At 34.8% G+C, this 24,822-nt stretch overlaps 2 protein-coding genes across 9 annotated transcripts in view; one reads left to right on the top strand and one right to left on the bottom strand.

Moving 5' to 3' along the window:
- The first annotated feature begins 1,662 nt into the window (after positions 1-1,662).
- On the top strand, positions 1,663-9,682 carry LOC113042100 (conserved oligomeric Golgi complex subunit 7-like). Of its 2 annotated transcripts, none has more exons than XM_026200678.1 (18): positions 1,663-1,886; positions 1,976-2,197; positions 2,696-2,844; positions 3,426-3,542; positions 3,616-3,784; positions 4,330-4,412; positions 4,857-4,979; positions 5,069-5,267; positions 5,789-5,916; positions 6,175-6,329; positions 6,438-6,554; positions 6,683-6,748; positions 7,450-7,630; positions 7,710-7,850; positions 7,928-8,011; positions 8,386-8,500; positions 8,581-8,724; positions 8,984-9,682. In XM_026200678.1, the coding sequence occupies exons 2-18, from the start codon at positions 2,032-2,034 to the stop codon at positions 9,148-9,150; spliced, it is 2,304 nt and encodes a 767-aa protein (XP_026056463.1). In that variant the 5' UTR covers positions 1,663-1,886; positions 1,976-2,031; the 3' UTR covers positions 9,151-9,682. The 2 variants fall into 2 exon arrangements, with proteins under 2 accessions (XP_026056463.1, XP_026056464.1); XM_026200679.1 differs by having other exon boundaries at positions 1,663-1,835.
- A 1,260-nt stretch (positions 9,683-10,942) lies between these two features.
- The window catches only part of LOC113042101 (potassium voltage-gated channel subfamily C member 1-like), a 90,626-nt gene continuing 76,746 nt past the window's right edge, over positions 10,943-24,822 (bottom strand). For 4 of the 7 annotated variants that reach the window (XM_026200685.1, XM_026200684.1, XM_026200686.1 and 1 more), the window contains one exon: positions 19,366-20,051. In XM_026200685.1, the coding sequence (XP_026056470.1) occupies positions 19,897-20,051 (155 nt within the window). In that variant the 3' untranslated portion in view covers positions 19,366-19,896. Of the gene's footprint in view, positions 15,403-19,364; positions 20,052-24,822 lie in introns of those variants that run through there. The other 3 variants (XM_026200680.1, XM_026200681.1, XM_026200683.1) reach the window with 2 other exon arrangements.

Here is a 24,822-nt window from a genome sequence, read left to right on the forward strand (position 1 = left end):
TGCTGTCAACACTTACTTATCTCTTCAACAGAAAGTGGTTGATTCTTTAGATATGTTTATGAACATCTCTGGGTTATCTGATGAGGTTCTGGGAGTGTTGCGCTACAGGAACTTTGAGGAAGATAAGGACAGGAAGTATCAAAACATGCTGAAATGAATAAAAACAAGCTGAGATAGTATAAACAGCCATGCTTTCTTTCACCTAGAGCATACTTTGTTCATTTTGAAAATATGGACCACACGCACAGCCCAAAATCCCACTACTAAGTAACTGAACTTCTAAATTTAAATGGAAAGCAAAGCAAAAAAAAAAAAAAAGGATTACATGCTTAACACAAAAATTGTAACTAAATAAAAGAATGAAAATAAAACAAGGGGGTCATCAAAAGGTTAAAAATTGATCAGGCTGACAAAATGAAACTAGGATTAGCAACGTTTCTTCAACATGTATGTCTTTTTTCAGAAAAAAAGCATAGAGACTATGGTTTATAAGTAAACGCATAAAGAAAATGTTTTTAAAAAAGCACATTCATAATCTTTAATGCCATTTTAAGAGATGATATTGCTGCATAGCATTTTGACCTGGGGTGGGGGGGGGGGGGGGGTTTACAATGCTGTGTCATGCTTTCAGAGTTGTTTACACTGTTGAAGAGTTGGATTCTCATGCTAAGCATTTACAAAGTAAAAAAAAAAAATTGGACGTATGACAAGAGTATTCCTGTACCAAAAGTCTTACTGCCAGGGAGTTTTTTTGATCATGGCTCTTCATGACGTAGACGAGGGTGGAACTCCTTATATGGGCATTTCTCCACGGAAAACGCACCTGAAGGAGACAGCAGCCATGGCAGCAATGGAGTTTCACAAGTGTGTTAGTTGAAGAGCGTTTTATAAACAAGTCCCAGTTTGATGCTGGATTTGCACATTTATTTGATACTTAAAGATGGAGTGATCCCAGCAATAAAAGATTGTGGTCATGATTCAGAACTGCAGACGGTAAGTGAAATGGATTCAAATGTCTGTTTTGTTGGCATTGGGTGCTCAAGTGCTAGTCACTCTTTAGCTCCGCCCACGGCGCGCCTCCAGAAGCTCAGCTTTTTCCAGAGAGAATCGTAAAGGTGTATCTTTCTTTCAGAAATGTGATAAAACTACCGAATTTTTGGAGATATGAAGAATGCAGTATTACACTATTATTACTCAAGATTAACATGAGATTTGGTTAAACTATTTGTAATGCCCCATTTAAACGAGGGTGTAATTTATTATTTTGTCAACAGGTGGCTGCAGTGAGTTGGTACATAATCTTCGTATAAAATCAGTGAACTCCATCTGTGTATAAATGGCAGTATGAATATAAAGCACCAAAATCATTACGTTCATTTATAAAATAAAAAGTGCATTTAAAATATCTTTAGAAGCATTTCAAATTAAATGTATTTTATTTGTCACCCACCCGAACTACATCAGATGCAACACAGCCACGTCACTCAAAACGAAAGCTATTTTAATAACTTTCGCGTAATGCATGTGTTTATGTACATTAACAACACTAATAGTTGTCTACATTAGTAACAGACGTCTATATACAACTGTTCCGCTTTGCTGGGTTCTTTAAAAAGGGTTTTATTTAATAAAAGTTTTGAAGGCGGAATACTTCTTCGCCGTGTTTTTTCATCATCGGTACATATTAGGACGAGCGCATCCAGGAAGCACCGTGCAAACACTGAAATTGTTTATCAATTTCGTTCTATTAAATTAACGCTGGAGGAAGCGATCGCACTGTTTGAGCTGTATCTCGTGGTTATGATAATATCTTTCTCATGGGCTGTTTATTTCATGTTCGTATCTAAGGCTGGTGTGGGCAAGAATTATGGAGTAGATTGGTGAAGGTCTGCTGGAAAGATTTATTTGAGTAACGTAAACAGAGCAAAATATGCACCGCTAAACACTTTCAACGTGTCGTTTTTATTCTCTGTAGGTGGGTTTGACTCTTTGAGATGGTTCTGGCGCTGTAGGGTTACTAAAGGCGTGAAAATGGACTTCTCCAAGTTCCTGGCAGATGATTTTGATGTAAAGGACTGGGTGAATGGAGCTTTTAAAGTGGTTCAGAAAGATGTTCCTGGTAAAACAGACGCTCATGCTTCTACTCTGGTCATGAAGCTGCAGCTGTTCATTCAAGAGGTCAATAACTCTATAGAAGGTGAGTCTGGAAGACTTTTAAAGTAGTCTTTTTTTCAAATGTCCGAATGTCATTGCATTCTCATAAATTCTGTAGTAAGCACCTGTCTCTTCTTCTCAGCAAGGCTGCATTTATTTGATCAAAAAATACTGTAAAAAGACCAAAATTATGAAATATTATTACAATTGAAAATACTTGTTTTCTATGTGAATATATTTTGAATCGTAATTTATTCCTGTGATTTCAAAGCTGTTTTTCCAGCATCATTACTCCAGACTTCTCATCTTCAGAAATCATTCTAATATACTGATTTGATGCTCAATGATCAGTTTTAGAAACCGTTGAGTAGAACGTTCAAAAGAACAGCATTTGTTTGAAATGGAAATTTCTGTAGACCTTTCATTATAAAGGTCTTTACTTTAACGCTGAATAATACTAGTATCAGCCTCTTATCTTCTAATTGATAGTTTATATCTGTCTGGTCTGTCTCTGATTGTCTCTGTATGTGTGTGTTTGCAGAGAGCAGCAGTCAGGCCCTGCAGAATATGCCTCGTGTATTGAGGGATATTGAAGCTCTGAAACAGGAGGCGTCTTTCCTGAAGGATCAGATGATTTTGGTTAAAGAGGACATCAAGAAATTCGAACAGGACACAGTGCAGTCCATGCAGGTAAGATCAGGCACAATCACAAATCACATCTTGATCTGTGGATTTAGTTTTATTGCCTGTATAATATGTTATAGTGAGAATATGCAGCTCATAGTTTTATTCATAGGACCAGCAGTATAGTGGACTACTTCCAAAGAAAGCATTGAAATATCAGTTGTCTCTCTATCACTCCCAGTGATGTCTTAATAAGATAATATTTCAATGCTTAGTTTTATGATAAATGGTTTGTAGTTTCAAAACTAATAATGCAATCCAATACAATGATGACTGAGAGATGAACAGATAACTCATATTTGATCCTCAAATTTCAACATGGTATTTCTATAAAATAATATATGTATGGATTATCAAGTCAACTTAAGTTGCTTCAGTCTAGTAAGTGTTCATCTTGAAATATTAATAGCAATATGACAGTTATTATTGTTTACTTTTATAAAAATCATTAAAGATTTCACAGCAAGAAGATGGTAATAGTTAAATAGATATAATAGTCCAGTCCCTGCTGGTTTTTGCTTTAGGCACGTTAACTTTTTCCTGGCATACTGCAGACCATTGTTGTTTTGTATATTGATGTGTGGCAGGTGCTGGTGGAGATTGATCAGGTGAAGTCTCGCATGCAGTTAGCAGCAGAAGCGCTACAGGAAGCTGATAAATGGAGCACTCTCAGTGCCGACATCGAGGAGACTTTTAAGACACAGGTGATGTATGACACATCTGTCTTCACATGAGTGCGGATGTGGATCTGAAGTGTTGATGTGTGTTTGTTTGCAGGACGTGGTTGTGATCAGCGGTAAACTGACCGCCATGCAGGGTAGTTTGGCGATGCTGGTGGACACACCAGACTACAGTGAGAAGTGTGTTCAGCTGGAGGCTCTGAAGAACCGTCTGGAAGCGCTGACCAGCACACAGATCGTCTCCACCTTCAACTCACTCGCTACAGGTGCTGTTATACATCAGGTTTATGTCTAAAAGAGATGCTTTTAAATTGCATCACATTTATCAAAGAATTGGAGTTGGTAAGATTTAATTTTTTTATTTTTATTCAGCAGAGATGCATTAAATTGATCAAAAGTGACAGTAAAAACATTAAATTCCTGATTTTTCATAACTGCTGTTTGTACTTTGTTCATCAAAGAATCCTGAAAAAAAGCATCACAGTTTCCAGCACAATGATTTTCAACACTGATAATCAGAAGTGTTTCTTGAGCAGCAAATCATCGTATCAGAACGATTTCTGATGATCACGTGAGACTGAAGACTGGAGGAATGATGCTGGAAACACAGCTGTGCATCACAGGAATAAATTACATTTTAAAATAGATTCACATAGAAAACAGTTGTTTCAAATTACAATGATATTTCACAATATTAGAGGTTTTACTCTATTTTTGATCAAATAAATGCAACATCTCTGAGCATAAGGGACTTCTTTCAGAAATAAAAACATGCCAAGATGCTAATATTTATTTGTATAATCTGTTTCAGATCAAGCAAAGATTTTTGTACGAGTTTTTACCGAAATGGACAGAATGCCGCAGTTACTGGCTTACTACTATAAATGCCACAAGGTACAACATTTTTTTTTTAAGTTATCATGAAATTACCTGTATTTAAACTGATTTGATGTATATTTTTATACCTGTACTTCACAGGTTACAAAATTTTTATATTTTACGTTTAATGGCTGTTTTTAAAAAAGTATCACCTGAACGCAGTTTCATCTTGTATTAATCTTACAAGCACTATTTTACAGTACTTGTACTTACAGTGTACTTAAAGTACTTGCAATATAAGGTTAGGTTAAGGTGTAGGTTCGGGTTAGTACCCAGTAATAATATATAATTACAGTATAAGTACATATTATGTACATCCAGAACGGGACTGTAAAATAAAGTGCAATCAAGTTTTTTCCCAACTTTTTTTAGTCATTTTGTGCCCAGCGTGAAAATAGCCTAGCTGCTGGTGTGGTATTATAAAAAATACACAAAATAAATAAATGTGTGTGTGTTTAGGTACAACTGTTGAGCGTGTGGGAGAGCATCTGTCAGTCAGACGCTCCTCTGAAGCAGCAGCTCTCTGAGTTTTACGACACACTTCTGTCTACGTGGCACACACAGCTCCAGTGGAGCAGTCAGGTACACACACCCTCATACACACCGCAGTATAGTGTTCATGCTTTTACTGTCTCACACACACACTGAGACGCGTGTACATGTGTGTGCAGGTCTTTAAAAACCCCTGTGAGGTGCTCACCGTGCTGATGATTCAGACGTTGGGGGCGATGGTGCCGTCTATCCCAGACTGCATTGCTGTGGCGCTGAAGCGTTGCTCTGGTGATTGTCGTCTGGACGTGCTGTTGGAGCTTCATCAGACGGCGGCAAACTTCAGTCGCAGCCTGGAGGCAGCAATGCAGCCGCAGCTCGGTGTGTGTATGCCAGGCATTTTTAGATCAAGAATCATCAGATGACATTAAAACACACTAAGTTACTCAGTGCAGCCCCCAAAACGAATTAATACTCTTTTTAAATCTCTACCAGTCTTTAACTCTCTCTCTGCTAGTTTTTACAGATTTTTCAGCAAAAAGTTTTAATCATGTTACATTTTTTTAACATTTATTATCCCTTATTTTGTTTTCGGAGTAAGTTTGTTGTTTCATTTTTACATAAATATATCTGTTGAGCTGAAAGATGATGGAAATTAATTTATCTCAATTTGACAGTTTCACAAAAGTTATTTGAAAGTTTATTTGCATTTGATATGCTATATCAAATATACTATATACTATGTATTATATATATAAGGTTCAACAATAAATACACACTGTGAAATAATATTAAAAGCATGCACATGAAAATCATCAGTCTTTGTATTTGCTTTTTGTTGAATGAATGAGATTTTTCTTTTTCTTTTTTATAATCTTCTTGTCTTCATGTGTATGTTTCAGGCGATTGTAACCTCTTGAAGGTGGCAGAGCTGGTTTCTTGTGTTTATGCACCTTATAAGAATTATCAGATGCAGTACGGAGAGCTAGAGGAGACAAACTTACTGATCCAGCTCAGTGCTGTTCCTCTGGTGAGTAAACACAAGCTTTCGTTTTTGATCTTGCAATATCTTTGGCTTCCAATCATTTTTTATTTAAATTGACATTTTCTTGCCTGAACTAAATGAGATAATACATAAAAAGCAGCATACTGAGAAATATTACCAAGACTGTACATAAACAACACTGTTTCTGCAGCATTGTCTTCAGTGTCTGCTTGTAGTGTGAAATACTGTTTATTATGTGTTTTTTTTTCTCCATGTGTTTCTTATTCATGATTTGTGTGTTAGGAGCGTGGTGAGGTTCTGGACTGTGTGTTAGAGCTCACACACTCGGTTCAGAAGGTTTTTGGTTTGGCGGCGGCTGCTGTGGATCGCTGTGTGAAGTTCACGGATGGACTCGGTGTGTGTGGGCTCATCAAAGCTCTGCGAGCACTTTTCAGCAAGTATGAATCATACACGCTTCATTTACTACGCTTACACACAGAAACAAACACACGGCCCACAACAGGTCAGCTGCGCTCTCTAGCGGATTGTCTCTTTTTCTCTCTCAGGTATGTGTCAGACTTCTCTGTCACACTTCAATCAATCAGGAAGAAGTATAAGTTAGAGGACACGCCCACTTCTGAGGTGTTCACTGAGGATTGGACGGCTTTCCAGAACTCTGTCAGGTGGGTGTTTTTTTTTTTTTTTGCCATTATTGACTCATTGATTAGTATGAGTTTAAAGTTATGTGTTTTATAGATGTATGTACAGTTATATAAATGCATATAAATTTCCTATTTGTTCTTTCTTCTAGAATCATTGCAACCTGTGGGGAGCTACTCAGACAGTGTGGAGCATTTGAACAGCAGCTTTCAAACAAGTAAGATGTGTTAAAATCGGCTTTGTTTATTCAATTATACCCTAATTATATTCCTATTACATTATAATTATATGATTCATATATATAAAAACTTATATATAACATTATAATATGTATTTCTTTGTATATATAATTATATTATATAATATTAAAATATATTAAATGCAAATTGTATCATGTTTGTGTATATATTTGCTTGTGTGTGTGTATTTATCAGGGTTATTATCTTCAACTAAAACCAAAAATCCCTTATAATTATATTTAATTATTATATTATATATTTTTTGTTAATTATGCATACTTAATATTTTAGTTTTGCTAAGTTGAAATAGTAATATTACAAAATGAATATAGTAAAAACTAACACATAAAAAAAAAACTCTATGGACATCAAAAAAGAACAAAATAAAAATGACAAACATATAATTTTTTTTTATCTCATTCAAAACATTAACAACAACTATAATAACAGTATGTAAAAATTAACCTAAAACTTAAAATTAAAACTATGTAGACATAAAATAATAATAATAATAAAAAAAATCAACATAAACTATAATAGTAATATAAATAATACAAAAACAACACTTGTGTGTGTGTGTTATAATAATCATTATTATCTGAATACATAAATTATATAATTATACAAGTAATTTATGAGTTTCCTTTCATGAATCATGGTTTTGCATTGTGATTGGCAGGATCCTGGGGAGGGCGGGGCGCTTTCTGTGGGAGGGGTTTAACCCCAGAAGTCTGACTGGTTTACAAGAGGGCGTGGCTGAGAGGCGGAGCCAAAAGAACCCATGGCAGGAATACAACTATCTCCAGCAGACCAACACGGCTGAGTATAATACTTTCCTGGAGACGCTGCACTCCCTCAAGGTTTTTTCTCATATATGTGTCCTTTAATTGTGCTGCTTTCATATTCTAGAAGTGTAAAATTGTAGTTTGTTATGTGCAGGAGAAAGGAACAGGAAACTCAAGCTTATTGGCCGAGACACGCAGCGCTCTGACGCGTCTGAACCAGCAGGCCAATCAGCTGGCGTTTGACTCAGTGTTCCTGCAAATCAAGCAGCAGCTTTTCCTTCTCAACAAACCAGAGGTTTGCAGTGTTTTAAAGTTACTATGAAATGTAAAAAATATAGCATATTTGATTCATTGTGTTTTTGACTATTGAAGGGCCGCCGCTCTGCTAATATGAGTGAAACGCTAACTGATGATCTGCCGGCCTTCAGTTTGTCACCGCAGGAGTACATCTCTAATGTAAGACAATATTAACACTTCATCTGAGTGTCAGTCCATGTCCTCATGATGTCAAACATGATGACAGATGATCACAAAATGCTCTTAAAGATACAAGGACAAACACGTTCACTGGTCGAGATGAAGGTGGATGGCTATAATTAGACTTTTTATAAGAGATACCTTCACTCTGCGCACTTATTTGTGCAAATTTGTTAAACTGTAGTAGTTTATATATCTTCAGTCTTCATTTTATTATATAAATATAAAATGTAAATATATTTTATATATGTTTATCATATAATTATAATACACACATATTGTTTTCATATGTAAATCTGATCTGTATACATTCTAGTTGAATAATTGTGCACTCATTTGTGTTTTGTTTATAGATCGGTCAGTATGTCATGTCTTTGCCTCTGCATTTGGAGCCGTTTGTGACTCAGGAGGATCCAGCGCTGGAACTCGCTCTACACACTGGAAAACTGCCGTACCCTCCAGAACAAGGTGAACACAAGCACATGAAATAAAGCTGGAACACACACACACAGACACACACACGTGTATGATGTCTGCTCTCTCTGTAGGCGATGATGTCCCTGAGCTGGAGAACACTGCGGATTATTGGCTGGGTTCTATCGCCAGGGCGACCATGCAGACCTATTGTGATGTCATCCTGCAGCTTCCTGAGCTCAGCCCACATGCAACCAAACAGCTGGCAACTGACATAGGTGACATCATCATTACATCATGGCATCATTATGACCAAAACAATTCAAATGTAACGCTTGCTCTCAGAGAAACTACAAAGCTCTGGTGGCTATGATTTTATTATTCATCAAGATTTTTTTTTTTTTTTTAATGGAATTTTTACAAATAAGCCTATGGAGAAATAGGCCTTTTGTTTAAGTTGTTTGACTATTAATCATTTTGTTGTTGTTATAATTTCTTTAAAAACACACTGTATGTGTTTTATTACTGTCCTTCCAGATTACCTGAGCAACGTCATGGATGCGCTGGGGTTGCAGACCTCGAAAACTCTCCAGAATATTGTCACCCTTCTTCGTGCAAAACCGGACGAATACCGGCAGACGGCCAAACCCTTCCCGCGCAGACTGGCCTCGGCCATCGCCTCCATGAGGGCTCTGGAGTACTGACACCATCATGAGTAGATGGGCCAATATGTGCTGAAGGGTTTTCATTGTTGTCAAAACAAACTCCAAAATGTGACACTTTACAGATCTAATATTTCTCAACAAACATAATAAATCTATAAATGGCGCTATTTGTTAATTATATTTGTAACAAATTTTTACTGAAGTAAACAGTTTGGGAAAATAAGGAACAATTACAAAGAAACTGCTACAGTGATCCAGTTTTGTCTTGCTGGAGTTTCTTCTGTTTATTGTTGGCTCCAGGGATATAACTCAAATGGCACAATGAAAGATGGTTTACATATTTATTTTTTTGTGTTTTGCATGTTTGCCATTATTTCTCTTGGTCAGTAATAAACATGCGCACTCTTGTATTTCTGGTTTGTCGAGCTACATGGTAACTTTCTGCTTTTCATATCTGGCTTTCTGAATTTGTATTTCTGTTTTCTTTTCTCACATGGGAAGTTTCATGCAGCATTTAAGGAATGTTTTCAATTCTGTTTCATTTGTTAACAAAATAAAACCTCTGAACAGATTTAAATGCATTGTTTTGTGTTTTATGGTACATCTTTTTTTAATCTAACCTGTGATACATTTTGCAGTGCAAAAATTTGGATAAACAAATGTCAACATAATATTAAACAGTAATATTAAATATATATATAACAGTAATATTAAATATCAAGAAATTATCAGATTGCCCCTGGCCTTGGAATGATTGTTTAAAGGGGTCATCGGATGCTACATGCACTTTTACAAGTTGTTTGAACTGAAATATGGGTTGTCAGTATGTACACAACCACCCTAAAATGATAAGAATCCACCCAGTTTTTTTTTTTTAATCTACTGATCTCTGATGTCTGTCTTTGTGATGTCACACACTGACAGGCTCCTCCCACGACAGTTTGATTGACAGTAGCACTTCAGCACAGACTTGACTGGCATCAAGAGTCTCTGAGAGCAGTTGGAAGAGAGGGGCGTGGTCATCAGAGCTCATTAACATTTAAAGGAAAATTCTACAAAACTTCTTGCTCTTAAAAAGAGCTGTTTATGACAGGGCAATAAAAGGTGTTTTTTACACTACCATTAAGACATTTTAACCAAACTATGTTACAGACTTTTCATTAAGACCCTAAAGAATCATATCAATCTCTGGAAAATGGGTATCCAATGACCCCTTTAATAAAATGTTATAATTTTTTATAAATGGTACATATTTTATATTAAGCATATCTGAATGTGTTCACAAATATATATAGTATATCTGTCAAATATTTGGGGTTACATTCATTAGTTTTTTTTCCACTGCTCACTAAAGTGGCATTCATTTGATCAAAAAATACAGTAAAACAGTAATATTGTGAAATATCATTACAATTTAAAATAGCTATTTTCTATTTTAACATATTTTAAAATTAAATTTATTTCTGTGATGCAAAGCTGATTACTCCAGTCTTCAGTGTCACATTATCCTTCAAAAATCATCATAATATGCTGACTTGCTGCATACTATTACTATTTTTTCAGTATTCTTTGATTAATAAAATTAGCAAAATATCAGCATTTATTTGATATAGAAATATCTATTTATTGTCATTGTCATTTAATCTGTCCTTTCTGAATAAAAAATAGATAAATAAATATAAAGAAAGTGTCACTGACCGAAAACCTTTTTCTTTTTGACCCAACGTTTCATATTGTTACAAAAACAAAAAAGGAAAATATCTTCCAGTGTGGATGCAAGTGTCAATCAATGTGCATTAGGTCTCATATGAAGAAAAACACATCAAGGTTGTTATTGTTAATCACTTTAATCATATTGATTACTGATTATGTTGATGATTCGGGATGATTGGCAGTGGTCAGAGATGGTGATTGCATATCTGTAATTCAAGTACATCAAATCAAACTTAATACACAAGAAATGTGTGATTGAACAGACACTGGATACAAGAGCAGGCACAGTAAATCGAACAAGAAGAATTAGATGCAGACAGATCTACTTTTCTAAATCATCTTAAAAGGGCAGTGTGCTTCAATGTGTGTGAAAGTCGGAGCGACAAGCTCAACTTGTCCTGAAAACAAAACCAACATGTTTGAGAATAAAACTAAATCAGACTGGCGTTTGCCTGTGTGGATATGCATGGTGGTGTTCCTGCTAGAAGCATGCTTTAAATGATTTATCTGTGACCCCTGGACCAGAGTGGTCTTAATGCCTTCTAAAATAAAACCAAACACAGGCTCTTTTTTTATATATATATTCATAGCGAACGACAACAAAGTGGTCATAAAAAAATATGAACAATTTTCGAAATGGAATAAAGTGATGAACTCGGAAAACAAAAGAACTCTGTATAAAATATAAATTGTTCAATAAATTGATAATTATAAACAAAAGCATTTATAAAACTATAAATATGCACAACTCTGGAAACACAAAGACCTATTTGGGCGATAAGGTTTCATTCTGGGCTGGGAACGAACCCAGTGACCCAGCACCGGTTTGAGACATCTCGTTTTCGCTTGGTAAGGTTTCGAAAATATAAGCTGTGTCATATTGTCTTTCCCTAAAGGTCGCATGTCCACTTCCACCATATATCAGAAACTGATGATATCAGCACACCCGAAATATCACAAACCGTGCCCCACGCCATACACCAGACCGCTGCCTGCTCGAACCGTCGCCATCTCTCATATTCACTTCGTTCTGTCCTTTCCATCGACTTGCTAATTAGCAGATTCTTTAATCTGCAATATCAGCAACAAGACAAGACAAGACAGTCAAGCAATTTTCAAGGGCAACTGTCTACAAGCGGCCATATTCAATCTTCTATCTACCCTGTCAGTGAAAGAAAATCAAAAATATAAACCCTTACTCATTTGCTTAAGATGACTGAGTAAATGACTGTAAATGCATTATAGCTAACATGTCTTGCATAGGACTCTCACTCATTTTTGCACATTCTTCAATGATGTGAACAAGTTTGCAAAATGCAAATGCCCTCATGTTAAATGCACATATTAGCTGCGGTGCTACAATGCTAAAGATGCTACTAGAGTGAGGCCAATTCTCTTTCGGTGAGGCCCATCTGAAAATAAAAACAGCTAAACGTTTTTTATTAGCTTAAAAATTAAGGGTTTAGCTATAGTCTGGTGTCTTGAGAACTAAAAAACTACTTTTATGAAACATGTTATGACAGCTGAACAGATAACAGTTTACACATTTAACTTAACTATGATGTGTTGCATTTTCTAAATGCTAAAGGTAACTTCAAACTGGGGAGAAGAAAAATAACTTCTATGATAAACATGTTGTGTAAAATTGAACACTTAGGATTACAAATTAGCATGGGTAACAATTTTAATTCTGCAGCCAATATTATGGCATGGGAACCGAAAACAAATTCCATGATAAACATGTGTGAACTATCAGCTATTTTAATTCTGTAGCATTAAAAATTGCTAACGTTTTAGCTTCAGCCTGCTCTCCTAAAATACAAAAACAGCTGTTTAACAAATTGAAATCTGCAAATTTATGGACACCAAATTGGGATGATTAGAATTAACTATTTTAATTACGTAGTCTATATTACAGAATGACAAATAAACACATTTGACTCAACTGTGGTGTTTTATTTGCTTAAAGCTAAATGCTAAATATCAATGCATATTCTTTTTCTTCTGAGCTTATTTGTATTCAAGTGTTTTCATTGCTTTCACTCATTGAATAAGCTATCAGCTATGATTTTCCTAAAAGACTGAAGGCAAGGGATGATGCCTGTGTCCTAACTTCCTGTTTTATGAGGAAATACATCAACAAATGACAGCAAAATGCTCTTGACAACAATCAGATGAGATGACAAAGAGAAATAGCTGAACGAGCAGGCAGAGGTCCGTTGCGGAACTGAGCATTCATATTTTTCACCTGAGATTAGAGACACAATGCCTCTACAAGAACACAGTTTTCCACGCTGCATCTGTTCGTAAGGAAGATGCTGAGACTGATACGAGTCTCCACTTTGCCTTGCTACAGATCTCTAGAGTATCATTCATATTATTGCCAATGAGAGCAGGTGAATTCAAAGTGAGAATGAAACGCTATCAGCCCCGATGCATGTGGGAAAAGACGCCATATCCCGCTTACAGAGGATTCTAGCATCAGCACAGTTGTTATCATGGCTACAGAGTGAACTAATGTTGTACGCAGACAAACATTAGCCGAACATTTCAATAAGATAGACGACTCTTATAGCATACAGAGAGAGAGATTCGCAACCAAAATATACAGTCCAGGCAGCGTTTCGACTTAAGAAATGAAACCAAAGGAAAATGTAATATGGGGCAGTATGTAGCAGATATGTTGCTTTTGGTGGCATTGACATTTTTATTCTTAAACTAATAAAACAGTTCAGTGTGTAACATTTTTTTCCTATTTCAAAATAAAATATAGCTCTTTTTAATATATTTTTTTCTTAAATATCCATTGCATATCATGTTTTTTTTATTTATTTATTTTTATTAATATCTTTTTTAATTATTATTTTAGCCCTCCCCACTTCAACTAAGGGCTAGCAGAAAATACAGTCATGCAAAGTTCTCATGCTGGTAAACAAAGTTACAAAAATTCATTTTTTTTAGTAGTATTTTATTTATTTATTATTTGTTCTATTTTATCATATATTTTGACATCTATTTTCTCACAGTTCAGTCTACGAGGAAACAATCTCTTCTGTTTTTGCGCCCGTCCTCCAAAAAAACGCGTTAATATCTTTTCTCCCATCCTTTTTTTGTATAAGTCGACGGCTGTTCGTAGGGTGGCGTTTACGATCGCGTTTGGACGCTGTTTGCGTTGTGTTCCTCGTTAATCATGGAGATGTTTTTGCAACTACTTATCAAAATATATATATATATATATATATTTTTTTTTTTTTTGTACATTTAATCTTCTTGATTCGTTTGGCATGACCTCCCACGCTCCCTCTGATTATTTAAGAAGGAATGGCGCTATCAAGCCAATATGAAAGAATACAAGACAGAGACGGAGGGAAACTCTGAAAAGGCAGTTTTAGACATATAGATGATTTTTAGAAAGGGAGATTTTAAGAGTGTCTCTGCATTTCCCTGACCTTTATACCCTCTTTTCACAAAGGAAAAACAAACTTCCACTTGTTATTGGTCCAAGCACTGGCATGTGCATGTATATAATCAATGGCAGCATCAGCTCTATTAAATAAATCACAAAATAAATCTCTATAATCAGGAACGAGAAAGACCTCCCTCAATTTTAGGGGTTTTATGTAATTACAAACAGCACCCCTGGCAGAACAGCCAATCCGTTCACATTTAAAGGGACGAAAAGTTCATCTCTGACAGGGAAGTTTTTTTGTGCCATTTTAGCTTTCATACATTATTTGGTCAGAGTTGGGCTTTGGTCTGTCGGGACTGTTTTCAGTGTTGCCTCCCTCAAACGCTCGGGGAAAAAAACTGGAAGACTGTTTGGGAATAGCAATGTACGTCTGTGTGCTGCGTTTCACTTTTCAGTGCTCTAGATTCATTCACAAAGAAAAGCTACTTTTATAAGACTCGTTTAGGGAGTGGGAACTACCACACGGCAAATGCACAAACAACACATTTTGCAGCTAATATGCTGAGTGGGGGAAGAAAACAAGAAAAATTGTGCATGACTAAGACATTTTTAGTCATTTTGTGCAAACTGTCAATGAAATATCAGTCCCTAACAAGTCTGTTGGAGAGTTCTCCTAGCCAAGAAATGCTACAGGGTCTTAGCAGAAATGCTACATAGTTATTCTAACTTGGTCCTTCATTCTTTCATATAGATTAATATACATAAACTCAGGGCCCAGGTGAGTCCGGCAGTCAAAATGCTTGGTGTTTTGATCTTAAAACGTTGGAATGTTTTCCGTTCATTCCTTCAAGAGTCTTTTTTCTCTTACAGGTGTCAGTGCAATGTTCGGTTTTGTTGCTGTAAAGTCAGTCATCTGTAGAAAGAGGAGTGATCCGGAATTTCGGGTGAGGTTGCTTTGGTTACCGTGTGAAAATCTGGCCTCAGAAAATTCCAGTTTCCTTGTTTTTCTTTTTTTTTTTCATTCGTTGTTTGTTTCCAGTCACACCCTCTTGCCCCTTCGATAATCCTCACGTCCCATGTGGATGGTACGGCCCCATCTGCAAAATTTTCAGGATTCAGCGACTAACCGTGTCTCCTTAATAGAATTGCCAAATGCTAGAAGCTTAACACTGTGGACAAAAACAGAGATATAATGATTTTGTTAGAAATTAACATTAAGCAAAGCGTTTAAAAGAAAAACCACAGAAAATTTTCAAGGAATTGTTCTCCCAAAAATTTGCTGAATTTATTTTTACAAACCCTCATGCCATCCAACATGTAGAAGAGTTTATGTACATCATTTAGCACTTGTTCACCAATGAATCCTCTGCAGTGAATGGGTGCCGTTATAATGTGAATGCAAATAGCTGATAAAAACACAATAATACACACCACTCCAGTCCATCAATTAAATCTTGTGAAGCAAAATGCTGCATTGTTAACTTCAAACTGTAGATACAAGCTAAAATATGAGTCTTCTATCCATAATTTTGCTTTCTCCAGTGAATCAGTGTATCAGGTGAGAAATATGCACAAATCAAGCAATTTTAACAACAAAAAAAAAACAGTCCAAATTGGTCTTAAACAAATATGTGGATGGATTTTGTGTGACTTCTTTACTTTATCAGCTGTTTAGACTCTCATTCTGACGGCACCCATTCACTCGAGAGGATCCATTGGTGAGCGAGTGATGTAAAGCTAAATGTCTCCAAATCTGTTCCCATGAACAAACAAACTCATCTACATCCTGGATGACCTGAGGGTGAGTAAACTGTCAGCAAACTGAGATTTTTGGGTAAACTATTCCTTTAAGATGTATAAATGCTTTTAAGAAAATCACACAAATAGAAAACTACTGAACAACCAAAAAAAAAAAAGAAAGATTTTGCGATGAACACAGTTAAAACTCTTCTACACACACACAGATCTCAAGATGAAGTTGCATGCACTGAACACCGGTTGAGCAATGTATCTTCTCAGGGGTGAAAAAGTCCAGTCCCGGAGAAAACACACAAGTGCTAATTACATTTAATGATAACACGGTGTTTAACCTGAAATCCGGAGACACTTGCATATTAACACTTCATGTGGCCAATTCACTTTCTACATCTAGCAGGAATGGAATAGTCCACCCCAGATACATTTTAGATCAATTTAAAATATAAATTATCACTGATAAAGGAAACTTATTGATTAAAACTGAGAACGGTAGAAAGCTGGGGAAGGTTTACCTGTGGATGGCTGGTAAAAGTTAAGCATGTACTGTAAGAATTCAGTTAACAGATAATTCATTCAACTATAATAATGTAAGCGCAATCATTTATTGCACTTACATATATATTCATTTATTGTCAGGTGGCGTAGAAAATGAAACAGCTGAACACTGAGATTATGTCTGAACCACTAACATTATCTATAATTTTGTACATTTTAGTTCAGTTAAGAGGCAATAAATCTGTCAAAATTCACCTTTGTGTTGTTTTTGCACATTCCAATGTAATCTGGGTGAATGAGGGCATTTCAATGACAGTGTTCAGTCAATTTGCAAACACAAATTCAAAATGCACACACGCACCATAAACAAACACTCATTTACATACAGTAAATGTGGACATTTAAAGAACACCAACATACATAAAGAGAAAGGCAGAGGTGAGTTTAATGGGCATTCGCTCGTGTAGATACACATTTGTACAGATCATGTGGGCCTAGAAGCGTTGCATTAATAGGTGAAGCTAGTTAAATCTAGCTAGCGGTGTACGAGTCTCTAAAACAACACTGTAGCCTAAATTATCCTCATAGAGGGCTCTTGCTTTTTTAATATAAACATGTTCGATGTGTTTCACCTGGCAGTGTTGTATAGGGCACAGCTACATAGTATACACAAGAAAAAAATCAGTTCTTAAAAGTCCTTTTTTAACATTTTAAACATCTGCATAATACAAGAACAGCACAATATTCAATTTAACATCAACTCACAAATGGAGGAAAGACATTGTTATTACTTTTTTATCTAGAGAATGAATCTTCTCAACTAACTAATCACTAGGGATTCATAACTAATGGAGACTAACCAGTTTTAGAGGAAGAAAGTCTCTGGTTTCACAGTGTATGAGGAGGCCTGGCGTCCCACTACATGTTTGTTAAAATACATTTCACAAATCATTTTAACAAGGACTGGTGCCGATGTTGTGCAGGATTCAATCCCACCACAGATGTATGAACAGTAATGTGACAATTATAGTATATTTAAATATGTTTTATAGTTTGTGTGGATTTTGCATTTATATATACTATACTATTTTGTTTCTTCTTTCTTGGTCTTTTTTACATAATTACCGGTTCTGAATATTCAGACTTTAAAATTCAAGATTTACTTTACTACTGATATATACTACCATTTGAAAGTTGGGAGTTGGTAAGATTAATGTTTTAATGATTTTTAGGTTTCTTATGCTCACCAAGGTTGCATTTATTTGATCAAAAAATAAATAAATAAATAAATAAATAAAATACAGTAAAAATAGGAAATATTATTGCGATTTAAAATAACCGTTTTCTATTTGAATATATTTTGAAATGTAATTTATTCTTGTGATAAAATTGTAATTTTCAGCATCAATACTCCATTCTTCAGAGTCACATGATCCTTCAGAAATCATTGTACTACGCTGTTTTGAATCTTAAGAAATATTTCTTATTATTAGCAATATTGAAAATATAAATAATAATAATAATAATAATAATAATAATAATAATAATTATTATTTTTTGGAAAGGGTGATAAACATATTTTTTAGAATCCTTTAATGAATATAAAGTTCAAAAGGACAGCAATTATTTTAAATAGAAAACTTAATCTTGGTTACTGTCACTTCTGATCAGTTAATGCATCCTTGCTTTAAAAAAAAAAAAAAAAAAAAAATTAAAAATAAAACCTTTTGCATGGTAGTATATATTTTAATAACTTTTAACACTTTTTTCATGTCCTTTGACTTCGTCAGAAAATACCTTTTTCTTAACTGGGTCATTCTAACTTGGTTATAACCAACTAAATAGTTATGGTTATCATAGAAACTCCAAATCACTTTGGAGGATTGAATCTTGCACAATGCCGGGTACATTGTAGGATCCAGGTTTGCATGATTGAGGAGCCATGTTTAAAACAATATGGCTCCTTACTGATATATTTACTGTCTCAGCAGTGGGTTGTTCTCCATTGGGAAACTAAGTCACATTTAATGATTAAGAACTAGATGACATACAGTTCCCTATATACTACAACTTTGCAATTACCGCAACATGTTATTTTCTCTGTTTTTGCTATTTCATGGAAGAAACATTCTCAGAAATGGCTTATTTACTGAGTATCACCTCTTTTGTTAATGATTCTGGAAGCACTATAGGTCACATCGACCTGAATACATATACATATATTTTTTTGTCTATTTATCCAAAAAGAAACACAGTAACACATACGTATATATCATATACAAATGAAACTGTCATGTAATGTTTTTGAAAACAAAAACAATTGGTCTTTGAAAAACATTCAAAATATAATAAAAAAACAACAGCGGGACACTAACATTGATAAGACAAACAAGAAATGCTCTTAAAATCATCACATCCTCTTCGTCATCTTTCATTCTTTTAACCTTTTTCATCACGATTAATCATCTTGCACATACATTTATAAAACCACATGTGCATACGTTTACAGCATTATGAATTAGGATTGAATATTGCACATTTTGCATATTTATGGGTGGATACGCTTTTTTTTTTTTTTTGGAGCATCATCTTAAAACCTAACACGAGCACATCACAAACACAGTGTACATCAGCAAAAAAAAAAAAAAAAAAATCCATTAAATGTTCTTATTTTTGCTCCTCATGTACAGTTTTTGGATTGCAAGTCTTTCCTCAGATGTGGGCGATATTTGGCTACATGTTATAATTGGTAAAACACTGAATGCATATGATTAAACAAACAAACGATGATGTTGTGCAAAATAAAATAAAAGGTCATGGAGAGACTATTATCACAGCTCAAATAATCAATTTGCCAGATTCACCCTTTCAATTGTGATTCAATAGTTTTCCGAATAAACTAAATTATTTTAGCTCAAAGACATGCACCAACAAAGCATACACATATGTGTGATACATTAAATTTTTAACCCCTATATGCAGAGTAATGATTGCATATGTACATTATTCTTGCATTAAAAAAATCTAGAGTTTTCTACAGTCCAGAATTGCATGTATTCACAGTAATATTCATCTCAATTCAGAGTATGAGGGAAATGGAACGGTATTTGAAATGAAAATGCATTAATTTATCTGCCTTGAGCATCAAAATCACGTCTAACATGTCTGACCCAGAATGCATGGGGAAAAAACAAAGCATTTCCTTCCGTTCATAAACACACGTACAGTTGTTAACCTGCCAAGTTCAGTTCGTAACTAACATGACTCGTGGTCACTCACAAACAGCTCTGTTTAGTGTAGATCTACTGGCGCGGTCAGTCATTGTTATTGCTATGAATGTGAGTGTGAAGCTGTCCTGCCTTTCTCTCCTCCTTTCCTGAGTCGTTCTGTCACTCTTTCTGCTTTTTCTGCTACAATATGGAGGGAATGGGTGAGCGGCAGCGACGGAGGGGTCCCGGGGCCTCGTAAGGGTCAAAGGGCGTGCTGGTGATGGGGGTCAAGCGCAGGGAAGACCCCGCCATTCCTGATATGTTGTTCAGGCTGCGAGATTTCTCATAACCCGTGGCTGGCAGATCGTTTCACCACGTTTAATCGTTAGTGACAGGATAAATTAATTTTAAGACGTGTGTTTTTAGATTAAACAGCATGGATGATGGGTTGGGCGTTACATATTCGATTAATTAATATATTGATGTGGCAGACACATTTGGGTAAAGGAACGCAACAAATGGAAACGTAATGTAAAAGTAAAACGTAAATGTAAAAAAAACGTAAAAGTAAGTATAAAGTGAGACAAATGTGAAATTAAAGGTGAAGAGACACGTAAAAGACAGACGGACAGAAGACACACACAGGACAAAACAGGAAAATGAGAGTTATGAAATTCGTCATACATTGGTTTTCTACAAAAAAATCCACAACATAAAAACACAGTTTTCCAGAAACAAACACTCCACACATAAACATTCACAGATTGCCACTGGTTGAAGAAAACACCGGCTGGATTGTTTTATGTTTTGGAAGTGGTGAAGTGGGGATCTGCGATGTTTGAGTTAACCAGTGGTAGTTAAACAGGACAGAGTAGAGTAAGACTAGACAACACATAAGACAGAAGTCTTTCTCAGACAGACTGTAGGAGATTGTAGAGAAAACCACAGCAGCCTTTGTGAAGCATTTCAACAGATTTATGAGCATGAAAAACATTATAAAATTCAAGTTTTAATTTATGTAGGGTCTGTGATTTAAGTACATATCTTATTACAGTGCTGTTCCAAAGCTAAAAGCTGATTTTTTTTTTTTTACAAAGATACACTTTGGTATTAAACAACCAATCAACAAACCAACCAACCAAACAAATAGATAATAAAACATATATTTATTTAATTATAAATTGCCATTACAAAGCTCAATGTCTAAAAATCATATACAAAAGAAGACAAAAGAACTTATGTCTAGGTTTTGGAGCAGACTGATTGTTGCAGTAATTTCTGAAGTGGTTATCATCAAATCGTTTCTGTAGTATCAGATTTGACCCTAAGATGCTGATTAATTCACTGCAGTTGAGTTCGTGAACAGATATGCTCTTGTGGACCGCTGGCTGGTTTTTCTGACAACCTCCTGAACATCTGATTATACTTCACTTGACTGGGAGCTCATAAAGCCTGCATTTGTAAAACACAATAATGACAAAAACGGGTCTATAGCACTTCTGCTGCATTCAAGTAGTGTCAGAATTACCGTAATTATGAGACGGCAACACAAACTTTACATATAATGCCAGTAACTTTTTACACTCATTGCACTAAAAAGCCTACATATATATGAGTTTGCAGCTGATAGGAAAATATCTAAACCTTACCATCTATATTCTTATGCAAAATATTAAGCAATTAATGGTAAGTTTCATTTATACAAAACATGACCTTAAAGTTGTCAGCTACAATAAAATATGGAAAAATTTTAATATATCTAATTTAGATCCCTATAAACTTATAAATGACATTTGTAATGACATTATAGACAGGCTTTTGTGACCAATCATTCAAGTGAAGTGACTACAGCGACCTTCAACCCACATATCAGAGCCGTTTATCTGTCTCTCTCCCTCTTTCTCCCTATATGTGTGTGTGGGAGAGGAAGAGGTGAATGTGGGAAAAGTCTGCCGCACATTGACCACAGAAAAAAAAAATCTCTGGTAACAAGGAAAGACAAGGAATCGTTCTTTAGAAAGTAGGACAACAGTTTGAACACACACACACACACACACACAGATGCATTCAGACAGAAATTTGCTGAGTAAGGTCTGATATAATATGGACCACACACACACTTATGGCTTCTCTATTTCTTCTCTATTTCCACATAAATGAAACACGCAGTCACAACCATACACATCAAATACTATAAAGTCAAAGATACAAAATTAGTTTCTGTGTAATTAGTTTGGTAAAGTTATTCTTTTGCAAAATGTTGCACTTTGAACAATTCAATGCAACAAATTACATTTTTTTTTATGAATTAGATAAACAGATGATTCAGTGCAACATTTAGTATAAATGGTTTTATGGATAATTTAATTAATGTCAATCTGACAATCTGAATAAGTAATGTTTTGCAATCAATTTAAAGCAACAATTTAACAAGAAGGTTTTTCATGACTGATTCAATGCCACAGTTTAATAAGAATGGTTTCACAAGTTATTCAATTCAACATTTTATACAAGAATGGATTTACAGGTAATTTGCATATAATTTTGTGTTGCTTTGAATTCTGTATTCTGTGAGTAGTTGTGTTCGAACATGTACAGTTTGTTACACTACAAAATACTGTACTATTCACAAGGGGTGTACTGTCTTTTGCTACTGCCAGCTTCAGAGAGAGAGAGAGAGAGAGAGAGAGAGCGAGAGAGAGAGACACAGAGACAGAGAGAGAGAGAGAGAGAGAGAGAGAGAGAGAGAGAGAGAGAGAGAGAGAGAGGGGTGGGCGTTTTGACTTTTATTCATTCTCTGGATATGATTACTTGATATCAACAATTACATTTTTACTAGCTACAATATTCATTCTTGATATCAAGAATTTATATCCTGGGAATGGCAATAGGCAAGGTGTTTTGACTTTCATTCATTCACAGGATATGAATTCTTGATATCAACAATTACATTCTCACCAGTATAAAATGCTAATTATTGGTATTAGGATTTAGATTTTTACAAGTAACAATTGTAATTTTTGATATCAACTATTTTATTTCCACTAGTCAATATGTTAATTCTTGATAGCAACAATTACATTTTCACTAGTTAAAATGCTATTTTTTATATCAGGAATTAAATTTCAACTAGTCAAAATTATAATTCTTGATAACTGCAATTGTATTTTCACTAGTTAAATGTGACCATAGGCTTCCATTCATAAACAATTGTTAATTTCAAAAATGTATTTCTTAGTTGAAATTTCAATTTCACATATCAGGAAACCCTTTATATGAAAAAATCCTCTTTTTACTAGTAACAAAGTAATTATTGATATCAGCAATATGTCTATGGTGGCATTTAACTTGTGGAAATACAATTACACATATCAAGAATTATATTTTTTTACTAATATCAATAATAAGCCTTTTATCTAGTGAAAATTAAATTGTTGATATCAAGAATTCATATCCTGAGAATGAATAAAAGTAAAAACAGCTTGCCATGTACTTCTATAAAATACCCTTTTGGCCTAAAAGTGGAGTTTGTTTACAAGAATCCACTTGCATTAAAAACAAAACAGCAGCTTCCCGTTTATTAAAACCATCAACCTATACATGCAGAACACCCAGCGCTCATATTAAAGTACAGCACGCTCACTGTCTGATCACATACAACAAGTGTACTTCAGTTGCACACAACCTGTACTGTATTTGTGGGTTTGGACAACAGAGAAACAAAAACAAGCTGATTTTTTTACCCCTCTGCCTGGTCAAGAGCAGCCACAAGCCCTTTTTACCATGTTTGACTAGTAAGAGCGATTTTGACTTTTAAAACGATTCCTCAGGAGACAGAGAGCATTAGTGAGGACAGGAAGAGTGAATATATTTAATGGGATTGATGGATACTCGATGGAAGAAGGGGGGGAGGGTGCAAGAGTGTAGCGCCTCACAACACAAACAACGGGACGTTTACGTGACCGTGTGGTAAAAAAGCAAATTAACATGCATGTATTCAAATATGTCCACATGAATTACCTTACAAATATTTTAAAGACAACATGAAATTAAAATGGAACGTGCTTATTTATTAATAAATATACCTGGTCTTAATACTTTTTTAGTATAGATTTAACTTTTTGTTTTTAAATAAATATAAATGTTTGCATGCTATATTATTATAATTATAAATATTGTCATGTTTATAATATTATGTAATAAGATTATACACACACACACACATATATTACAGTTGGCATATTTAATATAATCAAATTACTACTTTAATACTTTAGATACTTTAATGTTATTATTATTATTATTATTATTATTATTAAATCTTTGTTTATTATATATGATTTATAAATATATACATTTGTTAATATTTAAAAAAAATTTTTTTTTACTAATTATATTTTTAGAAATGTCCTAGCTTACTGTTTAGGTATAAACAGCCACTTTTTATGATACAAATGGATCCAGACGGACAAAATAAAGTCCTGTTCTACATTATTATTTCTATACCAAAACATCTTTTCACTCTTTATGTTATATTATCAAATCAAATAAGTTGTCAATTACATCTCATGTTGTCTTTAGGTGTGTAAATCTACTAATGTATTCCCATTATATTTATATAGCACATTTCTACGTATACTGCATATTTATTACTGCATATTTATTACTGCATATTTCCTATATATTACATTAAATGATGAAAAATGCAACACAATAGAATAAATGCATTAATTCCAACACCTTTATCATGTTAAATGCACCTAATGCAACCAGCTCACATACTTAAGTATGTGCTTTTAGCTGATCTTATTTTACTGATAACATACACATTATATTTTATAGATTTATCATGTTCAAAATGTACAGTAGGATGTGAGCAACAAGATTTGCATACCCACTATCAACCAGGAAAACCTCATAAAGAAGTGTTTCCTGTTTGAACATGTGAGGAACGATTTAAAAGAGTGGATGTACCTACCCACAGTCACGCATTAGAAACGGTGGCGCTGCACTGACGGCCTGGAGGCGAATGAAGGATGAGATGAGTGTTAGTCACACAGTGGAGAGTTAAAAAGAGAGTGAAAGACATGAAAGAACCAAAAGAGGGTGTGCAAATATCAAAACCCC

The sequence above is a fragment of the Carassius auratus genome, chromosome 24, assembly GCF_003368295.1.
Source record: "Carassius auratus strain Wakin chromosome 24, ASM336829v1, whole genome shotgun sequence".
NCBI classification, from domain to species: domain Eukaryota; kingdom Metazoa; phylum Chordata; class Actinopteri; order Cypriniformes; family Cyprinidae; genus Carassius; species Carassius auratus.

Excerpts from the sequence above, each read along its gene's own strand:
- LOC113042100 (XM_026200678.1), top strand. The coding sequence starts at position 2,032 with ATGGACTTCTCCAAGTTCCTGGCAGATGATTTTGATGTAAAGGACTGG. Across the intron at positions 2,845-3,425 it reads ACACAGTGCAGTCCATGCAG|GTGCTGGTGGAGATTGATCA; the intron begins GTAAGATCAGGC and ends GATGTGTGGCAG. Across the intron at positions 3,785-4,329 it reads CTTCAACTCACTCGCTACAG|ATCAAGCAAAGATTTTTGTA; the intron begins GTGCTGTTATAC and ends AATCTGTTTCAG.